The following is a 16,664-nucleotide window of genomic DNA, read 5'->3' as shown; positions in this document are numbered from 1 at the left end:
GCCCAGGCGCCTCCGTATGCTGTGGGTGCAGCCCTAAAAAGATTTTTTTTTAAAAGAATAAAAGAAAGACACTCCTGCAAGTGGATATTTCCCTTACAAATGAAGATGTTTCTTACAAAAGGGTAACTTCTTGGTTTGCAGAGTTGCTTTCAGATCCTCTGTTCCTTAGAAAATAATCTGCTTAAAATAATTAACATGCCAAAGAGACATTTTGAGGTGCCAAATTCTGGTTCCCCCCAGAACAGAGACAGTGAAACAGATCTACATTCAAAAGCCCTGCCCCTGGCATTCAACTAGCATGGCCTGGGCCTTTGTCTCTTCAAGTGTAAATTGGAGCTGATTAAACCTCTCAGAGGGTAGCTTTGAAAATTAAACGTAGGAGTTCCTTCATGGCTCAATGGTTAACAAAACCGACTAAGATCCATGAGGATGTGAGTTTGATCCCTGGCCTCACTCAGTGCATTGCCGTGAGCTGTGGTATAGGTCGCAGATGTGGCTTGGATCCAACATTGCTGTGGCTTTGGAGTAGGCTGGCAGCTATAGCTCCAATTTGACCCCTACTCTGGAAACTTACATATGCAGGATCGACCCTAAAAATAAAAAAAAAAAAGGACAGACAGACAGACAGAAAGAAAAAGAAAATTAGGAGTTCCTGTCATGGTGCAGCAGAAACAAATCCGACTAGGAACCATGAGGTTGCAGGTTCGATCCCTGGCTTTACTCAGTGGGTTAAAGATCCAGGGTTTCTGTGAGCTGTGGCTGTAGGTTGCAGATGCCACTCGGATCTGATGTTGCTGTGGCGTAGGCTGTGGCGTAGGCTGGCAGCTGTACCCCTGGTTGGACCTCCCTATGCCGCAGATGCAACTCTAAAAAGCAAGAAGCAAAAAAAAAAAAAAAAAAAAAAAAGAGAAGAAGAAGAAGAAAGAAAGAAAATTAAAAGTATCACAGACTTCCCTGGTGGCTCAGCTGGTTAAGGATCCAGCATTGTCACTGCTGTGGCTTGGGTTTGAGTCCCTGGCCCGGATTACACATGTCGTAGGTATGGCCAAAACAGAAAGGAAGAAAGAATTAAAACTATTAAAAAGAAATGAGGAGTTCCCATTGTGGTGCAGCAGAAATGAATCTGACTAGAATGAAGGTTCGATCCCTGACCTCGCTCAGTGGGTTAAGGATCCATTGCCGTGAGCTATGCTGTAGGTCTCAGATGCAGCTCGGATCCCGAGTTGCTGTGGCTGTGGTGTAGGCCTGCAGCTACAGCTCTGATTAGACCCACTAGCCTAAGAACCTCTACATGACGAGTGTTCGGCCCTAAAAAGACAAAAAGAAAGAAAGAAAAACAAATGAGCTACCAAGCTGCAAATAGACCTGGAGGAAACTTAAATGTCTATGACCAAGTGAAAGAAACTCTTCTGAAAACACTACCTACTGTAGGAGTCCCACTTCATGACACTCTGGAAAATGAAACAGGGTTAACAGAAACTGGTGACTAACAGAAATTCTTGAGCCTGCCTTACAGAACAGCAGGTCAGGAAACAACTTGCTAAAAAAAAAAAAACACCTCTGCTTTTAACAGTTTCAATTGTCATTTGACTCTATAACCAACCCTACAGATAACACTGCTGACCTATGGGTCACAACAGTAAGGAGGTAGGGGGCCTAAGCTGTTTTTTTCTTAGTTTTTAATTTATTTTTTTATGGCCACACCCAAGGCATATGGAAGTTCCCAGGACAGGGACTGAATCCGAGCCACAGCTGCAGCAACACTGGATCTTTAACCCACTGCCTCAGGCCAGAGATGGAACCCAAGCCTTCTCAAAGCCTGAGCCACTGCAGTCAGAGACTAAACTGTGGACTCTTGCACCACAGCAGCAACTCCAGGCTTAAGCTGTTTTGAAATTTGGGGTCAGCTCTTATTCAGTTTGCAGTTTGGTGCATGAATGACATATTGGGCATCTGTTGGTTTAAAGCAAATGCAGAAAAGGAAGGTCATAGCATAGCACTTCAGGTAAGTATTAACCTCTTTCCCAGGGAGAGTAGTATTTTATCAAGCCCTGGATGACATAAGCAAATATTTCATCATTTCCTTCATAAATAACTGGCTGTTATATTTAGCATAATTTAGACCCCTTTTTAGTTGCCTATGTACAATAGCCAAGACATGGAAGCAACCTAAATGTCCTAAATCAACAGAGGAGTGGATAAAGAAGGTGTGGTACATATGTGCAGCGGAATATTACTGAGCCATAAAAAGGAATGAAACAATAGCATTTGCAGCAACATGGATAGACCTAGAAATTACTATACAAAGTGAAGTTAGAAAATGAGACACAAATATCATATGCTATCACCTATGTGTGAAATCTGAAAAAAAAAAGGATATAATGAACTTATTTGCAGAGAAGAAACACTTGCAGACTAAAAAACTTACCGTTACCAAAGGAGACAGTTTGGGGGAGGGGAGAGGGATAAACTGTGGGTTTGGAATGGAAACGTTGCAAAATTAGGTTGCGATGATGGTTGTACAACTATAAATGTAACAAAATTCACTGAGTTAAAAAAATGGAATCCAAAGTTGCTAAGAGGAAAAAAATCGTGGTGTGTTGGAAATTGTTAAATAACCAATATGTAATCATGGTCTGGTCAAGAGGACAGAATCCTGGAGTTGCCGTCGTGGCTCAGCTGTAATGAACCCCACTAGCATCCATGAGGATGTGGGTTCAATCTCTGGCCTCCCTCAGTGGGTTAAGGATCTGGCATTGCCATGAGTTGTGGTACAGGTCACAGACGCAGCCCGGATTTAGCGTGGCTGTGCTTAGGCCTGCAGCTGTAGATCCCATTCGAAATCTAGCCTGGAAACATCCACATGCCATGGGAGGGGCCCTAAAAAAAAGACAGAATCCAAAACAGGTCATTCATCAGAGAGAATTTAATATAGGGAATTGGTTAAACAAGTCTCAGAGGACTGAAAGAAAAAAAAAGGAGGAGGGAATTCAGAAATAATAACCCTGGGAAACAGTGCTGGCCCCAGGGCTGGGGGCACAGAGGAGAGGTGGGGTTACCGGGGCCTAGAAGCTCAGAAGAGGGGCCCTGCAGAGCTGGAACAGACTGAGGCCGGGTCATGTCTCTGCTCCGCTGGCACCTCCAAGGGCTGTGGAGAGGCCGATTCTGGGAGTACCACATTCCATGCCTCTGATCATTGGTGTGAGATTCCTAAACCTGCACCAACTGGGAGCTCAGAAAAAGCTCTTCTGTGAGCAGAGGTGACTCTGCAGGAAAGGACCCGCTGGCCTCGCCCCTTCCCCAGGGGCCCGCCCCTCACACTGCCGGAAAATCGGTCCCAGCTTGGACTGTAATTGGAAGCTGTGGCTATTAAATGTGACTGAACCTTGTCATTCTGGAATAAAGATGATTTTGCAACCCCAAGTCACTGTAGACTTTACCCTAAAGTCATCAGGAAAGGAGTTTTTCTGTGGCTCAGTGGGTTAAGGATCCAGTGTAGTCTCTGCTGTGGCTCAGGTCGCTGCTGTGGTGTGGGTTCCATCCCTGGCCCAGGAACTCCTGCATGCCCCTGGCCAGCCAGTAATCAAACAAACAAACAAATAAATAAACAATCCAGGATGTGTTGGGACTGCCGCACAGCACCCCTGACCCAGGAAGAACTGCCCCACGGAGCTCAATTTAGGAACAGGGCCGTTAAAAGACAGTCGCTGGGATGCCGCAAGGCCCAGGCCCTGCTCATCTACTAGATGCAAATATAAGGTGCCTGCCACATAGTAAACACACTAGATGGAGTGGTTATTTTGAATCCCGGGGCTCTAACTGTCTCACGAGGCTACCGTGACTGTAACATAAGAATGTTGGAATGGCATCTCCCCGAAGATTACAAAATCCTCAAGGCCTCAGCTCTGCCAGGATCAGGGTGGACACCAGGCAGAGGCCGGCTCCGGGATTCCCGATCTGAGTGGGAGGAGCTGCCCTAAGCTCAGCTTCCCACAACTTAACCGGGAGCAGCCACATCCTGGGTTGTTCCCAGCAACGGTCCAGTCCCGAAAGCCAGGTTGGCCGGCCCCAAGCAGCCTGTGGGCGCTTCACGAAGGATTCTAAGGTCCTGCCTTAGAATCTGCCCTACAGAAAAGGCCAGGGGCCTTCTCTGAAACACATCAACTTGGTCTTGCTGACCTTGGGCTTGTAAATATTTCCCATCCTCACCCCCACCTCAATAAAGAAATACAGCTCATTCCCTTTCTCCAGGCCCTGGGATACTGAGAGATTCACCCCGAATCCCAGGGCTTAGCAGGTGGAACCCAGTCAGAGACCATCTGCATAAGAGTTAACTCCGGGAACCCAGAACAAAGCAGAAGGACACATTCAAGGCCTCTCTAATCTGGTCTCACTCTCTCTACCCAAATTTACATAACTCTCCACCCCAAATGCAGGCCCTACTCCCCTCAGGTCTCCTTCCAATCAACTTTTCTTTTTTAAAAAATTATTCTCCGTGTTGATAGGTTCCCAGGAGGATGGAGACAGACCCCCCCCCCCCCATGTGACTCTTCACCTGCAGACACAGCCCAGCCCCAGAGCTACACCTTTTTTGGAATGTGGAGCATAGATTAACCACCTACAAGGATTCACTGCCCTCTGTCTTGGGACTCGACCACCTACTCCCTTGACCTTCCCCTCCTCCTCCTTCTTGGTTTCGGCCAAGAACTCCAGCCACAGATTCCCGCCACAGATGCTTTATAAGCTTAGCACCTGCTCAGTCAGAGCTGGCGCCATCTTGAGCTCAGTCCATGCCCCTCTGATGCTTTAATAAATCTCCTTTGCTTTATCAACTGGGCTTTGCGCATTCTTCCCTCAGCAAACCTAACGCATGAATTGGGTCTTTTTTTTTTTTTTTTTGCTTTTTAGGGCCGAACTTGTGGCATATGGAAGTCTCCAGGCTAGGGGTTGAATCTGAGCCATGTCTGCGACTTACACCACAGCTCACAGCAACGCCAGATCCTTAACCCACTGAGCAGGGCCAGGGATCAAACCCAAATCCTAGTCGGGTTCATTACCACTGAACCACAGCAGGAACTCCTAAAGTTGTTTTTTGTTTTTTTCTTTCCCTTGTCTTTTTGCCTCTTCTGGGGCCACTCCCAGGCTAGGTGTCTAATCGGAGCTGCAGTCGCCTGCCTACGCCAGAGCCACAGCAACATGGGATCCGAGCTGCGTCTGCAACCTACACCACAGCTCATGGCAACGCTGGATCCTTAACCCACTGAGCAAGGCCAGAGATCTAACCTCATGGTTCCTAGTCAGATTCGTTAACCACTGCACCACGACGGGAACTCCAGGAACTCCTAAAGTTTTATCAAAGTTTAGTTGATGCACAAGGTCGTGATAATTTCTGCTGTATCCTTCAACTCTTTCCTGGGCCCAGCACCACCCACTGAGAGACCCTCTTTCTCTTCCATGGGGCTCAGATCCTCATCACCCCCCACAATAGCCATGGCAAAGACCACCTGCGGGCGGTCAAAGTCCTGCTCCCTTCCTGAAGGCCACAGTTGTTGCTGGAACAGCAGCCCAGCCAGTCTCCTGGCAGCCTGTCCCAGAAGCAGGTGTGCCTCCCTCCCACTCCCTCCCTACCCACGAGCTAAGTGGTGGGAACCGCAAGGACACAGAGGAAGGAAGGAAGGCTCTTGAGTCCCTGAACGAGCACATGAAGATCCACCTTGTCAGGACCGGCTGTGCAGTGACACAGTGAGAAATATTTTGAATTGTACCGAACATGGATTTCCAGGCCTGTCTATTAGTGCAGCTAGAATTTCAGATCCAGCTGTTCTGCTTGATCTTCTGCAGTCCTTACAGGTGGGGCCACCCAATGCCAAACTTTACCTTAACAGGTTATGTAAGAAGATGGGGGGGTGCCGCATCCCAGAAAAAAAGAACCAGCCTTGGGTTTTTTGGTTGGTTTGTTTGTTTTTGTTTTTGTTTTGTCCCTTATGCAGAAGCTCCCAGGCCAGGGAATCACATCCACACCACAGTAGCGACCTGAGGCATAGCCGTGACAATGCCAGGTCCTTTAAGCACTAAGCCACCAGAGAGCTCCATCAGGCATGGCTTTATTTTTTTTATTTTTTGTCTTTTTGCTATTTCTTGGGCCGCTCCCGTGGCATATGGAGGTTCCCAGGCTAGGGGTCTAATCGGAGCTGTAGCCACCGACCTACACCACAGCCACAGCAAGGTGGGATCCGAGCCGCGCCTGCAACCTACACCACAGCTCACGGCAATGCCGGATCGTTAACCCACTGAGCAAGGGCAGGGACTGAACCCGCAACCTCATGGTTCCTAGTCGGATTCGTTAACCACTGCGCCATGATGGGAACTCCAGGCATGGCTTTATTGACAGAAGAGAAGCCATTTTTGGCCAGAGCCATTTGAGAGTCTAAGCCTGACTGCAGTGCTTGCCCTTGTACAGGTCTCAGTCATTAATGCTCTTAAGGGAACAAAAGAACACAGAGATGAAAGACTGTTATCAGGGGGGAGAAGTAATGAGAGCAAAGATAACAGGCCATTGTAAAGACTCCCAGTCCTGCTTCGATGGGGAGGATTAGCCTGAATCACTCAACCAGCAGATCAACTGGGACCAAAGGGAGAATGATGTTGACCTCTTCTGACCCTGGTGACTTCAGTCAAGTAAAGGTCAGATTCTGTCAGCCACCTAAACCCCATTGTTGAGTACATGGAGGAGTTCCCATCGTGGCTCAGTGGAAACAAATCCAACTAGGAACCATGAGGGTGCAGTTTCAATCCCTGGCCTCGCTCAGTGGGGTTAAGGATCCAGCATTGCCGTGAGCTCTGGTGAGAGTCACAGACGTGGCTGGGATCCTGTGTGGCTGTGGCTGGCTGTGAAATAGGCCGGCATCTGTAGCTCTGACTCGACTCCCAGCCTGGGAACTCCTTAAGCCACGGGTGCAGCCCTAAAAAGACCAAAAAAAAAAAAAAAGAAAGAAATGGATTTAGTCTTTGTCATTTCCAGCACAGAGCTCCTTAAACTCTCGGAATTTCCTTAGTGATAAGAACAATAAAGTTGTCACTATCTTAACCAACTCCTTTCAACCGCTCCTGGGATTATGTTAATGAGGTGACTTTTGGAAAGCACCTAAGGTTGGGGCTGGTTGCCAAGGGAACCAGCCACGTGACTGGAGGGTGGAAAATTTTGGCCCCTCCCATTGAACCTCGGAGAAGGAGCTTGAGGCTGAATCCATCACCGTTGGCCAATGATTTTTTTTGAATTAAAGTATAGTTAATTTACAATGGTACTTCAGTTTCTGTTGTACAGTAAAGTGATCCAATCACACACAGTTCCCTGTGCTGTACAGTGGGACCTCATTGCTTATCCATTCCAAATGGATACAGTTTGTATCCACCAACCCCAAATTCCCCGTCCATCCCTCTCCCTTCCCCTTCCCCCTTGGCAGGCCCAAGTCTGCTCTCCCTGGCCGTGATCTCTTTCTGTTTTGTAAATAGGATCATCTGTGCCATTTTTAGATTCCACATATGTGACATCATATTTGCCTTTATAATGGGATCATCTGTGCCATTTTTAGATTCTACATATAAGTGACATCATATTTCTTTCTCTTTCTGTCTCACTTCACTTAATATGAGAATCTCTAGTTCCATCCACGTTGCCACAAAGGACATTACTTTGTTCTTTTTTTATGGCTGAGTAGTATTTCATTGTACATATGGACCAGAACTTCTTAATCGCCGGTGATGTAATCAATTGTGTCTACTCAATGAAGCCCCAATAAAAGCCCAAAAGGATGGGATTTGGAGAGCTGCCCAGCTGTAGAGCAAGAACACAACCAGGTCCCCAGGGACAGAAGCACCTGCCTTGGAGTTTCACCCTCTGTATTTCTTCATCTGGCCGTTTGTAACATCCTTTATAATAAACTGGTAATCTAGTGAGTATACTGGTTCCCTGAGTTTTCTGAGCCCCTCTAGCAAATTAATGGAGCCCACGGCAAGGGACATAGACAGTCAGTCAGAGCAGAGGAAGCAACCTAGACGTGAGATTGACATCCCCCGTGGGAAGGAGTGGGGTGGCCTTGTGGGACTGAGCCCACAACCTGTGCGATCTGGTGCTGCCTCCAGGTAGACGGAGTTGAACTACAGGATGCCCCAATGGAGAACTGGTGTTACGACTGTGGAACCCAACATCCACAGAATGAAGCGATTTGTAGTTGTACCGAAGCACGAAATCTGAATCTCCTGTGAGGACGTCTAAGAGTGGACCAGGCAGCTGGTGAGGGAGGTTGGGACGTGCTCTGCAAAGGCTGCACTGCTGAGTAAGATGGACCTGAGTTCCAATTTTGTCTCTGACGCTGAGACCTTGGGCAAGGCGCTCAACCTCTGAACTCTTGGCTCTCCCCTGTAAAATGAGGGGTGATCATACCTTGCGGGGTTGCTGTGGGCACATAGACGGGCTCCATTAATGATGGCTCAACTGGACATAGTGTTGCTGTTCTGATGGGCACCTAGGGAGAGTGCGAGAGGTACGAATGAGGAATCCCAGCCCGGGGTCATGACCCAGCACTGGAGGCAGGCTGCTAGGAGACAGGTTGGAATCGTGGGTGGGCAAAGACCCAGCAGCAGTGTTGGGCTGAGGGATGGCTGGAAGAGTTTTCTTCCTTGGAGCAAGGAAGAAAAACCAGCTCATGGCAATCATCTTCAGGCCCCTGAGTATCTTTTGAAGAGTTTTGGCCCTGGTACCATATCCTTCTATCCAGCCTTCCCCCATAAAGTGTTGATGATTTCAAGACTCACAATGAAATCCTTCCAGGCACCTGCCCTCTGAGTTCTTCCACCTCCTCGCCCACTCTCGGGACCAATGGCTTTCAAACTTGTTTGTCCAGGATCCAACGACAGGTATGACTCAGGCATACATGCACCGTGTACACAGACCTCAATGAAATAAAGCTTTATCATACGATACTTTCCCTCAATACATACATTGAGCGCTGCTATTTCCTGTTCTCTTCTATTTCATTTTTATAGATGCACTAACTTCATTTCATGATCCACTGATGACTATGCCTCTCATTTTGAAGAACACTGCCCTAGACTTTTTTTTTTTTTTTTTTTTGGTCTTTTTTACCTTTTCTAGGGCCGCTCCTGTGGCACATGGAGGTCCCCAGGCTAGGGGTCCAATCGGAGCTGCAGCCACCGGCCTACACCAGAGCCACAGCAACACGGGATCCAAGCCGCGTCTGCAACTTATACCACAGCTCACGGGCAATGCCGGATCCTTAACCCACTGAGCAAGGCCAGGGATCGAACCTGCAACCTCATGGTTCCTAGTCAGATTTGTTAACTGCGCCACAAAGGGAACTCCGCTAGACTTTTTCCTGACGTTGCTTTCATCTTAGAGACCAAAAAGCAAAAGGCGAAGCCAGCAAAGGAGGCTGAGTGGAAGGAGCCAATGAGGCAGGAGAGCAGAGACCCCTTCATCACTCAGACCAGGTAGCCACTCTCTCATCTCCTACTCTCTCTCAAACTCCTTTCCTCTAAAACTCCAATTCCAACCATTTTCCCACCCTTCAATCCCTGAACCTTGCCATCTTCTCCCTGCCTCTCACCCCTCACCATGTCACTTGCTCTTTACCTGATTTAGATTATAAAGCTCATTATAATCACACACTCACTGATTCATTCAATGAACAACTATGCAGGACCCACACTGTGCCAAGTACTATTCTAGGTGCCCGAGATACCGCAGCGAGAAAACAAAGGCCCTGACTGTGAAACGCTTTTTATTGAGGGAAACAGACAATAAACAAATAAACCAGAACATTTAGGCTATTTTCAGTATAACAGCCAGTGCTAAGGTCTGAGGCAGCAGGGGGCCACCAGCAGGTCCCAGGGACAGCGCCGAGACTGGCGAGGTTGGAACAGGGTGAGCAAGAGAGTCACTGAGAGGGACTCAGACAGGAAACAAGGGCCAGAGGCTCTCCCAGGCCTTTCCAGTGACTTTGACTTTGGGGATTTAGTCTGAAGGAGGTGGGCTGCCATTGCAGGGTTTGAGGAGAGAGAGTGTGTGCCCTGATCTGACTCAGGCTTTTCTTTTCTTTTCTTTTTTCTTTTCTTTTCTTTTCCTCTCTTAATGGCCACACCTGCAGCATGTGGAGGTTCCCAGGCTAGAGGATGAATTGGAGCTACAGTTGCCTACCTACACCACAGCCACAGCGATGCCAGATCTGAGCTGCCTCGGCGACCCACACCATAGCTCACGGCAACGCCTGATCCTTACTTAACCCATTGATCGAGGCCAGGGATCGAACCCTCATCCTCACGGACACTGTGTCTGGTTCTTAATCCGCTGAGCCACAGTTGGAACTCCAGCTCCAACCACTTTGGAAAACAACTTGGCAGGTTTTGTGTTTTTTTTAAGACATGAGAGAGATGATGTTATCCATCCCTGTGATTCCTCTCCTATCCCACAGGAATGCTTGCATGGGTCCACCAGGGAATGGCGTAAATAATGCTTTTCAGGAGTTCCCGTCGTGGCGCAGTGGTTAACGAATCCGACTAGGAACCATGAGGTTGCGGGTTCGGTCCCTGCCCTTGCTCAGTGGGTTAACGATCCGGCATTGCCGTGAGCTGTGGTGTAGGTTGCAGACGCGGCTCGGATCCTGCGTTGCTGTGGCTCTGGCATAGGCTGGTGGCTACAGCTCTGATTCAGCCCCTAGTCTGGGAACCCCCACATGCCACAGGAGCGGCCCAAGAAATAGCAAAAAGACAAAAAAAAAAAAAAAAAAAAAAAAAAAAGAGCTTACACTTAAAAAATAAATAAATAAAAAATAATGCTTTTCATGGTGCTGTTTATTACCGCAAAGAGCAGCCTGACGCCTCAGAAATAAATGCATCCGGCCAGGAACCATGAGGTTGCAGGTTCGATCCCTGACCTCACTCAGCAGGTTAAGGATCCAGCATTGCCCTGAGCCGTGGTGTAGGTTGCAGACGCGGCTCAAATCCCACGTTGCTGTGGCTGTGGCGTAGGCGGGCAGCTACCGCTCTGATCTGATCCCTAGCCCAGGAATTTCCATATGCCACAGGTGTGGTGGTAAAAAGAAAAAAGAAATAAAAATAAAGTCAGATCATGTGTTTCTCCTCTCAGTCTCTCCCCACGCCTTTTTTGTATCTTTCTTGGAGTGACAGCCAGTCTTTACAAGGGCTTGCAGGCTCTCTGGCCAATCTGGTCCCCCCTACCTCTCTGTCCTTGCTGTTTGCCCTCTGGCTCAGGCCTTCCTATTCTTCTGCCTGGAAATCTCTTCCCCAGACACCCATAGGCACTTTCCTCACTGCCTTTCAAGTACCGCCCTGCCCTAGTCCTACCATGAGGACCACTCCACTGGCCTCCTCACTGTAATCTATCCCCCTTAAACAGATTTCTTTCTTTTTTTCTTTACTTTTTCTTTTTACAGCCATGCCCCCCAGCATATGGAAGTTCCCAGGCTAGGGGTCGAATCAGAGCTGCAGCAGCCAGCCTAAGTCACAGCCACAGTGACACCGGATCCAAGCCACATTTGTGAATGACACCACAGCTCATAGCCACGCTGGATCCTTAACTCACTGAGCGAGGCCAGGGATTGAACCCACACCTCATGTATACCAGTTGGGTTCGTAACCCACTGAGCCACAATGAGAACTTCTAACCAGCTTTCTTTCTTTTCACAGCTCTATCACCCCAGTTTGCTTCCCCCAAGGAGAATATAGGCTCCTGGAGGGCAGGACATTGTCTGTTTTGTCCTGCCACTAGAGCCACCTCCAGGATGCCCAAGCCCCTGCCCAGACTTTCCTTTTCTGGGCCCCTGTCTAGATAAACTATTGGAGTCACACAAAATCAGCATGTCAGCACCATTCCAGCAGCTCAGTCTCCCGTGATGCCATATCCGACAGCAGTGAGTGTGAATTGACTCCTGGAACTGAGGCCTGGCCATGGACCCAGAGCGCCTGGGGTCAAATCCACCAAGGGGCAGAGAGGGTCAGAGCGCACACTCTGTGGGAGTCAGGAAATGGGGATCCAGCCCTGATCAAGATGTGGTACCGCCTTGCACCCAAAAGGTATCAGGAAAAATGATTGCAAGAATACACTGAGCTTGGGAGTTCCCTGGTGGCCTAGTGGGTTAAGGATTCGGCATTATCACTTCTGTGGCTCGGATTACTGCTGTGGTGCGGGTTCAGTCCCTGGCCTGGGAACTTTTGCATAACACCAGTGCAGCCAAAAAAAAAAAAAAAAAGAATACACTAGCTAAATTTTTTTTCTCTCTTTCCCTCCTTTTAAGTCTAAGGTCTGGCTAAGTGATCACATGCATTTACCTAAACAAAAGCTGCCCACCATGGAGTGCAGGTTGCCAACTCAGAGAACTGCCAAGGGCCTCCCTGCCATGCCCAAGGCTGGGTCACTTAGGGGGATCAGCTAGGGAAGTGGAGGAGGAATGAGCTCCCTGGACCCCAGGGCTCAGGTCAGCAAAATAGAAAGGCTTCCATGGGGCTACAGCCCCCGCTATCATCATTAGTGAGCTTGGCCAGAACCAAGATCAGATTTCCCATTGGCTTCCCGTGGGGCTTTTACCAGGAATGCCAGGCTGAGGGGTCAGGGATGGGAGAGAGGCAGCAAGTGGGGTCCCACTCCTCTTAGAGGCTGGACACAATAGAGAGCAGGGCCCAGGCTCTCTGCTCCTGGACCTAAACTAGAACAGGTAGGTCTTGTGCTAAGTACCTGCCATACCTCACCGTTCTGGGTCCTCTCAGCAGCCCTCACAAGGGAGATGCTATAACGCCCCCCGCTTTTTTTGGCCGTGCCCACAACGTGTGAAAGGTCCTGGGATCAAATCCACGCCACCACAGTGACAACTCCAGATCCTTAACCTGCCGAACCACCAGGGAACTCCTATAGTGCCCATTTTTACCACTGAAAAAACTAAGGCTCAGAGAGGTTAAGTAATTTGCTCAAATCCACACAGTAAGTGATGGAGTCAAGATTTAAGCTGTGTCGGAGTTTCCGTCATGGCTCAGCAGTTAACGAATCTGACTGGGATTCATGAGGATTCAGGTTCAATCCCTGGCCTCGATCAGTGGGTTAAGGATCCGGTGTTGCTGTGGCTGTGGTGTAGGCCAGTGGCTATAGCTCTGATTTGACCCCTGGCCTGGGAACTTGCATATGCCATGCATGCGGCCCTAAAAAGCAAAAAATGTTTAAGCCAGTGTCTGTTTCCCTCCCAAACCCCCAGCACCAGCCTCCTATACCATAAACCTCTCAAGAAGGCAAAGGCTCCCCAGAGCTTGGGAATCTCAACTCCCTGGTGTTTGATGTCCAGCCTTCAATGCCACAGCAGGGAACAGGGTACACAGATTCCTAAGAGGCACAAGAGGGACCCGAGTATTTCCAGTGCAGGGGGATACTGTGCACATCACGGTGGGTATCCACCTGAGCACAGAGTCTGCCAGACACCAGAAGGTCAAGTGCACTTTCCAGAACAGAACCTCCTGTCCTCTGGCCTGGTGGCCCAGTCACTGTGGATGAGTCACGGGGGAGGAGGAATTACAAAGCCCTGTGGGATCAGAGCCTGGGGCCTCCAGCTGAGGTAGCTGGGGACCTGTCCTCACAATGGAGAGTCACCTGCCCGGGTTAGACAGGAGGCCTTCTCACCTGGCCAGGGCTGGACCAGCAGGGCCAGCTCCTTTCGGGGAAGGAACCGGATCCGGGAGGGAGGAGCCAGCCTCACTGGTAGAGAATTCTCTGAACGCCTCTGCCCATCCCCAGGACGGATGAGGAAAGGCTGGAGCCAGGATGAATGCTCTGGGCGAGAGCAGGTGGAATTTCCCTGCAAAACATAGTGGGAGGAATTTAGTTTTTGTTTCTCAGAGGAAGAGGCTGGTGATGAGAGGGCAAAGGAAGGTGAGGAAAGAGGGAGGAATTAAGCCACAGGGAGCTGGAGCCGGGCTGTGGAAATGCCACAGGCAGCTTCGTGTTGTAAGGACACATGGGCTAATGTCGTTTGCAGCCATCGCTGCGGCTCTGTGATTTCCCTCCATTTCCCCAGGTCACTTGGAAAGCCCACCACAAACACGGATGCTGCACAGTGGGGCGGGAGGAGGTGGATTTTGAAATAAAGGAACAAAGTTGCCAGGCTGACAAACAAGCCGTGGTGATAAGAACGCCGCTGCGGCAGAAGCGGGAAGTCAGGGCCAATTGACCAAGAGAAGGCACCCCAGCCGCCACTCTGTGGCCACCTTAGAAACCATGGGGAGGATGTCAACTTTCCACAATGGAGCTGAAGAAATGAGTTAAACTTTTTTTTTTTTTCTTTTTTTTTTTTGGCCGTACCTGCAGCATGCAGAAACTCCTGGGCCAGGAATCAAACCTGAGTGGCAGCAGTGACAACATCAGATCCTTAACCCACTGAGCCACCAGCAGACTCCAGAAATGGGCCGACCTTGTGTGGATATTGAGAGGTGTGCCTACTAGCTGTCTATCACTTCCCTTCTGGTTAACGTGGGTTAGGACCGTCCATCGAGTTCTGATCCTGACATCACGTGTCCCTGCTTTGGGCTCCTGGGCGCTGGTTTTTTGTTTGTTTGTTTGTTTGTTTTCTTTTTTGGCCACTCTGCAGCATATGGAGTTCCCAGGCCAGGGATCAGCTGTGGCAATGCTGGACCTTTAACCCACTATGCCAGGCCCGGGATGGAACCTGTGTCCCAGGGCTCCCGAGACGCCTCCAATCCCATTGCAGCACAGTGGGAACTCCATCCTGGGTGCTGGTTTTCTAGTAATACCCAGAGAGCGTTCTCCTGTGCAGTCTGTGGAAGATGCCCCCTGATGATGGCACACACTGCAGCCCTGAGCTAACCTCAGCACCACTCTGAGCCGCCTTTCTTCATCATCAGTGGAGACCCCAACAGCTGACTCCCGGGTTGTAGGGATTAAACAGAAAGCCCCTGTGATGGTTAATTTGAGGTGTCAACAAGACTAGACCATGGTGCCCAGATATGTGGACCAATATCATTCTGAGTGTTTCTATGGGGCTGTTTTTGGATGAGATTTTTGTTTTTGTTTTGTTTTGTTTTAGGGCCACACCCACAGCATATGGAGATTCTCAGGCTCAGGGTCCAATTGGAGCTACAGCTGCTGGCCTACGCCAGAGTCACAGCAACGCCAGATCTGAGCCGCATCTGTGACCTACACCACAGCTCCAGGGGCAACACCGTATCCTTAACCCACTGAGCAAGGCCAGGGACCAAGCCCACAACCTCATGGTTCCTTGTCGGATTTGTTTCCACTGCACCGCAACAGGAACTCCTGTTTTTGGATGAGATTTACACTTAAATCTATGGGCTTGAGTACAGCAGATTGCCCTCCAGAATGTGGGTGGGCCTCATCCAATCAGTTGAAGGCCTGAACAGACTGAAGACTGACCTCTTCTGGGCAAGAAGACATCCTGCAGCCGGCTGCCTTTGAACTTGAACAACAACATCAGCTCTTCCTAGGAATCCAGGCTGACCCCCCCCCCCCCCCCCCCGCCCCAGTCAAGGTCACCGTCCCCAGGGTTGCTGTGAAGTTGACAGAGATAAATTTTGCATAAAAACAGAGGGATTTTTTCTTTTTGCCATTTCTTGGGCCTCTCCTGCAGCATATGGAGGTTCCCAGGCTAGGGGTCGAATTGGAGCCATAGCTGCCGGCCTATGCCAGAGCCACAGCAACGCGGGATCTGGCCCGGATCTGCAAACTACACCACAGCTCACGGCAATGCTGGATCCTTAACCCACTGAGCAAGACTTGGGATCAAACCTGCAACCTCGTGGTTCCTAGTCAGATTCAGATTCCTTAACCACTGAGCCACGACAGGAACTCCAAAACAGAGGGGTTTGATCAGCTGTGGGTCTCCGCCATTCCAGCCTAGGTAACCAGGGCCAGCGTGATTCCCAAGTAGCTTCAAGGGCAATGGCACACTCCGTGTTGGGGACTGTTCCATCTGCATGAAAAACTTTTTTTGGTCTTTTTGCCTTTTCTAGGGCCACACCCTTGGCATGTGGAGGTTCCCAGGGTAGGGGTCCAATCGGAGTTGTAGCCACTAGCCTACACCACAGCCATAGCAACGGGGGATCTGAGCCACATCTGTGACCTACACCACAGCTCACAGCAACACCGGATCCTTAACCCACTGAGCGAGGCTGGGGATCAAACCCACACCCTTGTGGTTCCTAGTCGGATTCATTTCCACTGCGCCATGACGGGAACTCCTATGTCTCGTTCTTAACCCACTGAGCCACAATGGGAACTCCAAAATTATTATTTTTGAAATTGAGGTATAATTGATTTACAATGTTGTGATAGTTTCAGGTGTACAGCACTGTGACTCAGTTATAAATACCTATACCTATTCTTGTATGACTGGGTCACTTTGCTGCATAGCAAAAATTAACAGAACATTGTAAATCAACTAAAATAAAAAATTTAAAAAATTAAACATGTAACTATTCTTTTTTGGATTCCTTTCCCTGATAGGTTATTACAAAATCCTGAGTATAGTTCTCTGTGCTATATAGGAGGACTTGTTGGGTATTCTGTATATAGCAGTGTGAACTCCTCATCTGGGGAGTTCCCGTTGTGGTAC

At 49.2% G+C, this 16,664-nt stretch overlaps 1 protein-coding gene across 3 annotated transcripts in view; it reads right to left on the bottom strand.

Annotated features, from left to right (window-relative positions):
• Positions 1-16,664, bottom strand: part of LOC146403439 (uncharacterized) — a 39,574-nt gene that overhangs the window by 10,012 nt on the left and 12,898 nt on the right. The window contains exons 2-4 of one of the 3 annotated variants that reach the window (XR_014803917.1): positions 13,700-13,874; positions 7,106-8,525; positions 6,801-6,932 (exon numbers count right to left, since the gene is read on the bottom strand). Coding sequence is in view for 2 of the 3 variants with exons in the window: in XM_084956928.1 (XP_084813054.1) it covers positions 8,491-8,525; positions 13,700-13,874 (210 nt within the window). In the remaining variant the exon portion in view is untranslated. Of the gene's footprint in view, positions 1-6,088; positions 8,526-13,699; positions 13,875-16,664 lie in introns of those variants that run through there. The other 2 variants (XM_084956928.1, XM_084956927.1) reach the window with 2 other exon arrangements.

This window comes from Sus scrofa, chromosome 5 (assembly GCF_054392235.1).
Source record: "Sus scrofa isolate SSC_HxYL_T2T_F1_AM1 chromosome 5, Sscrofa_HxYL_maternal_Yorkshire_Landrace_v2.0, whole genome shotgun sequence".
Classification (NCBI taxonomy): Eukaryota; Metazoa; Chordata; class Mammalia; order Artiodactyla; family Suidae; genus Sus; species Sus scrofa.
This window is presented reverse-complemented; position numbering and strand designations above follow the sequence as displayed.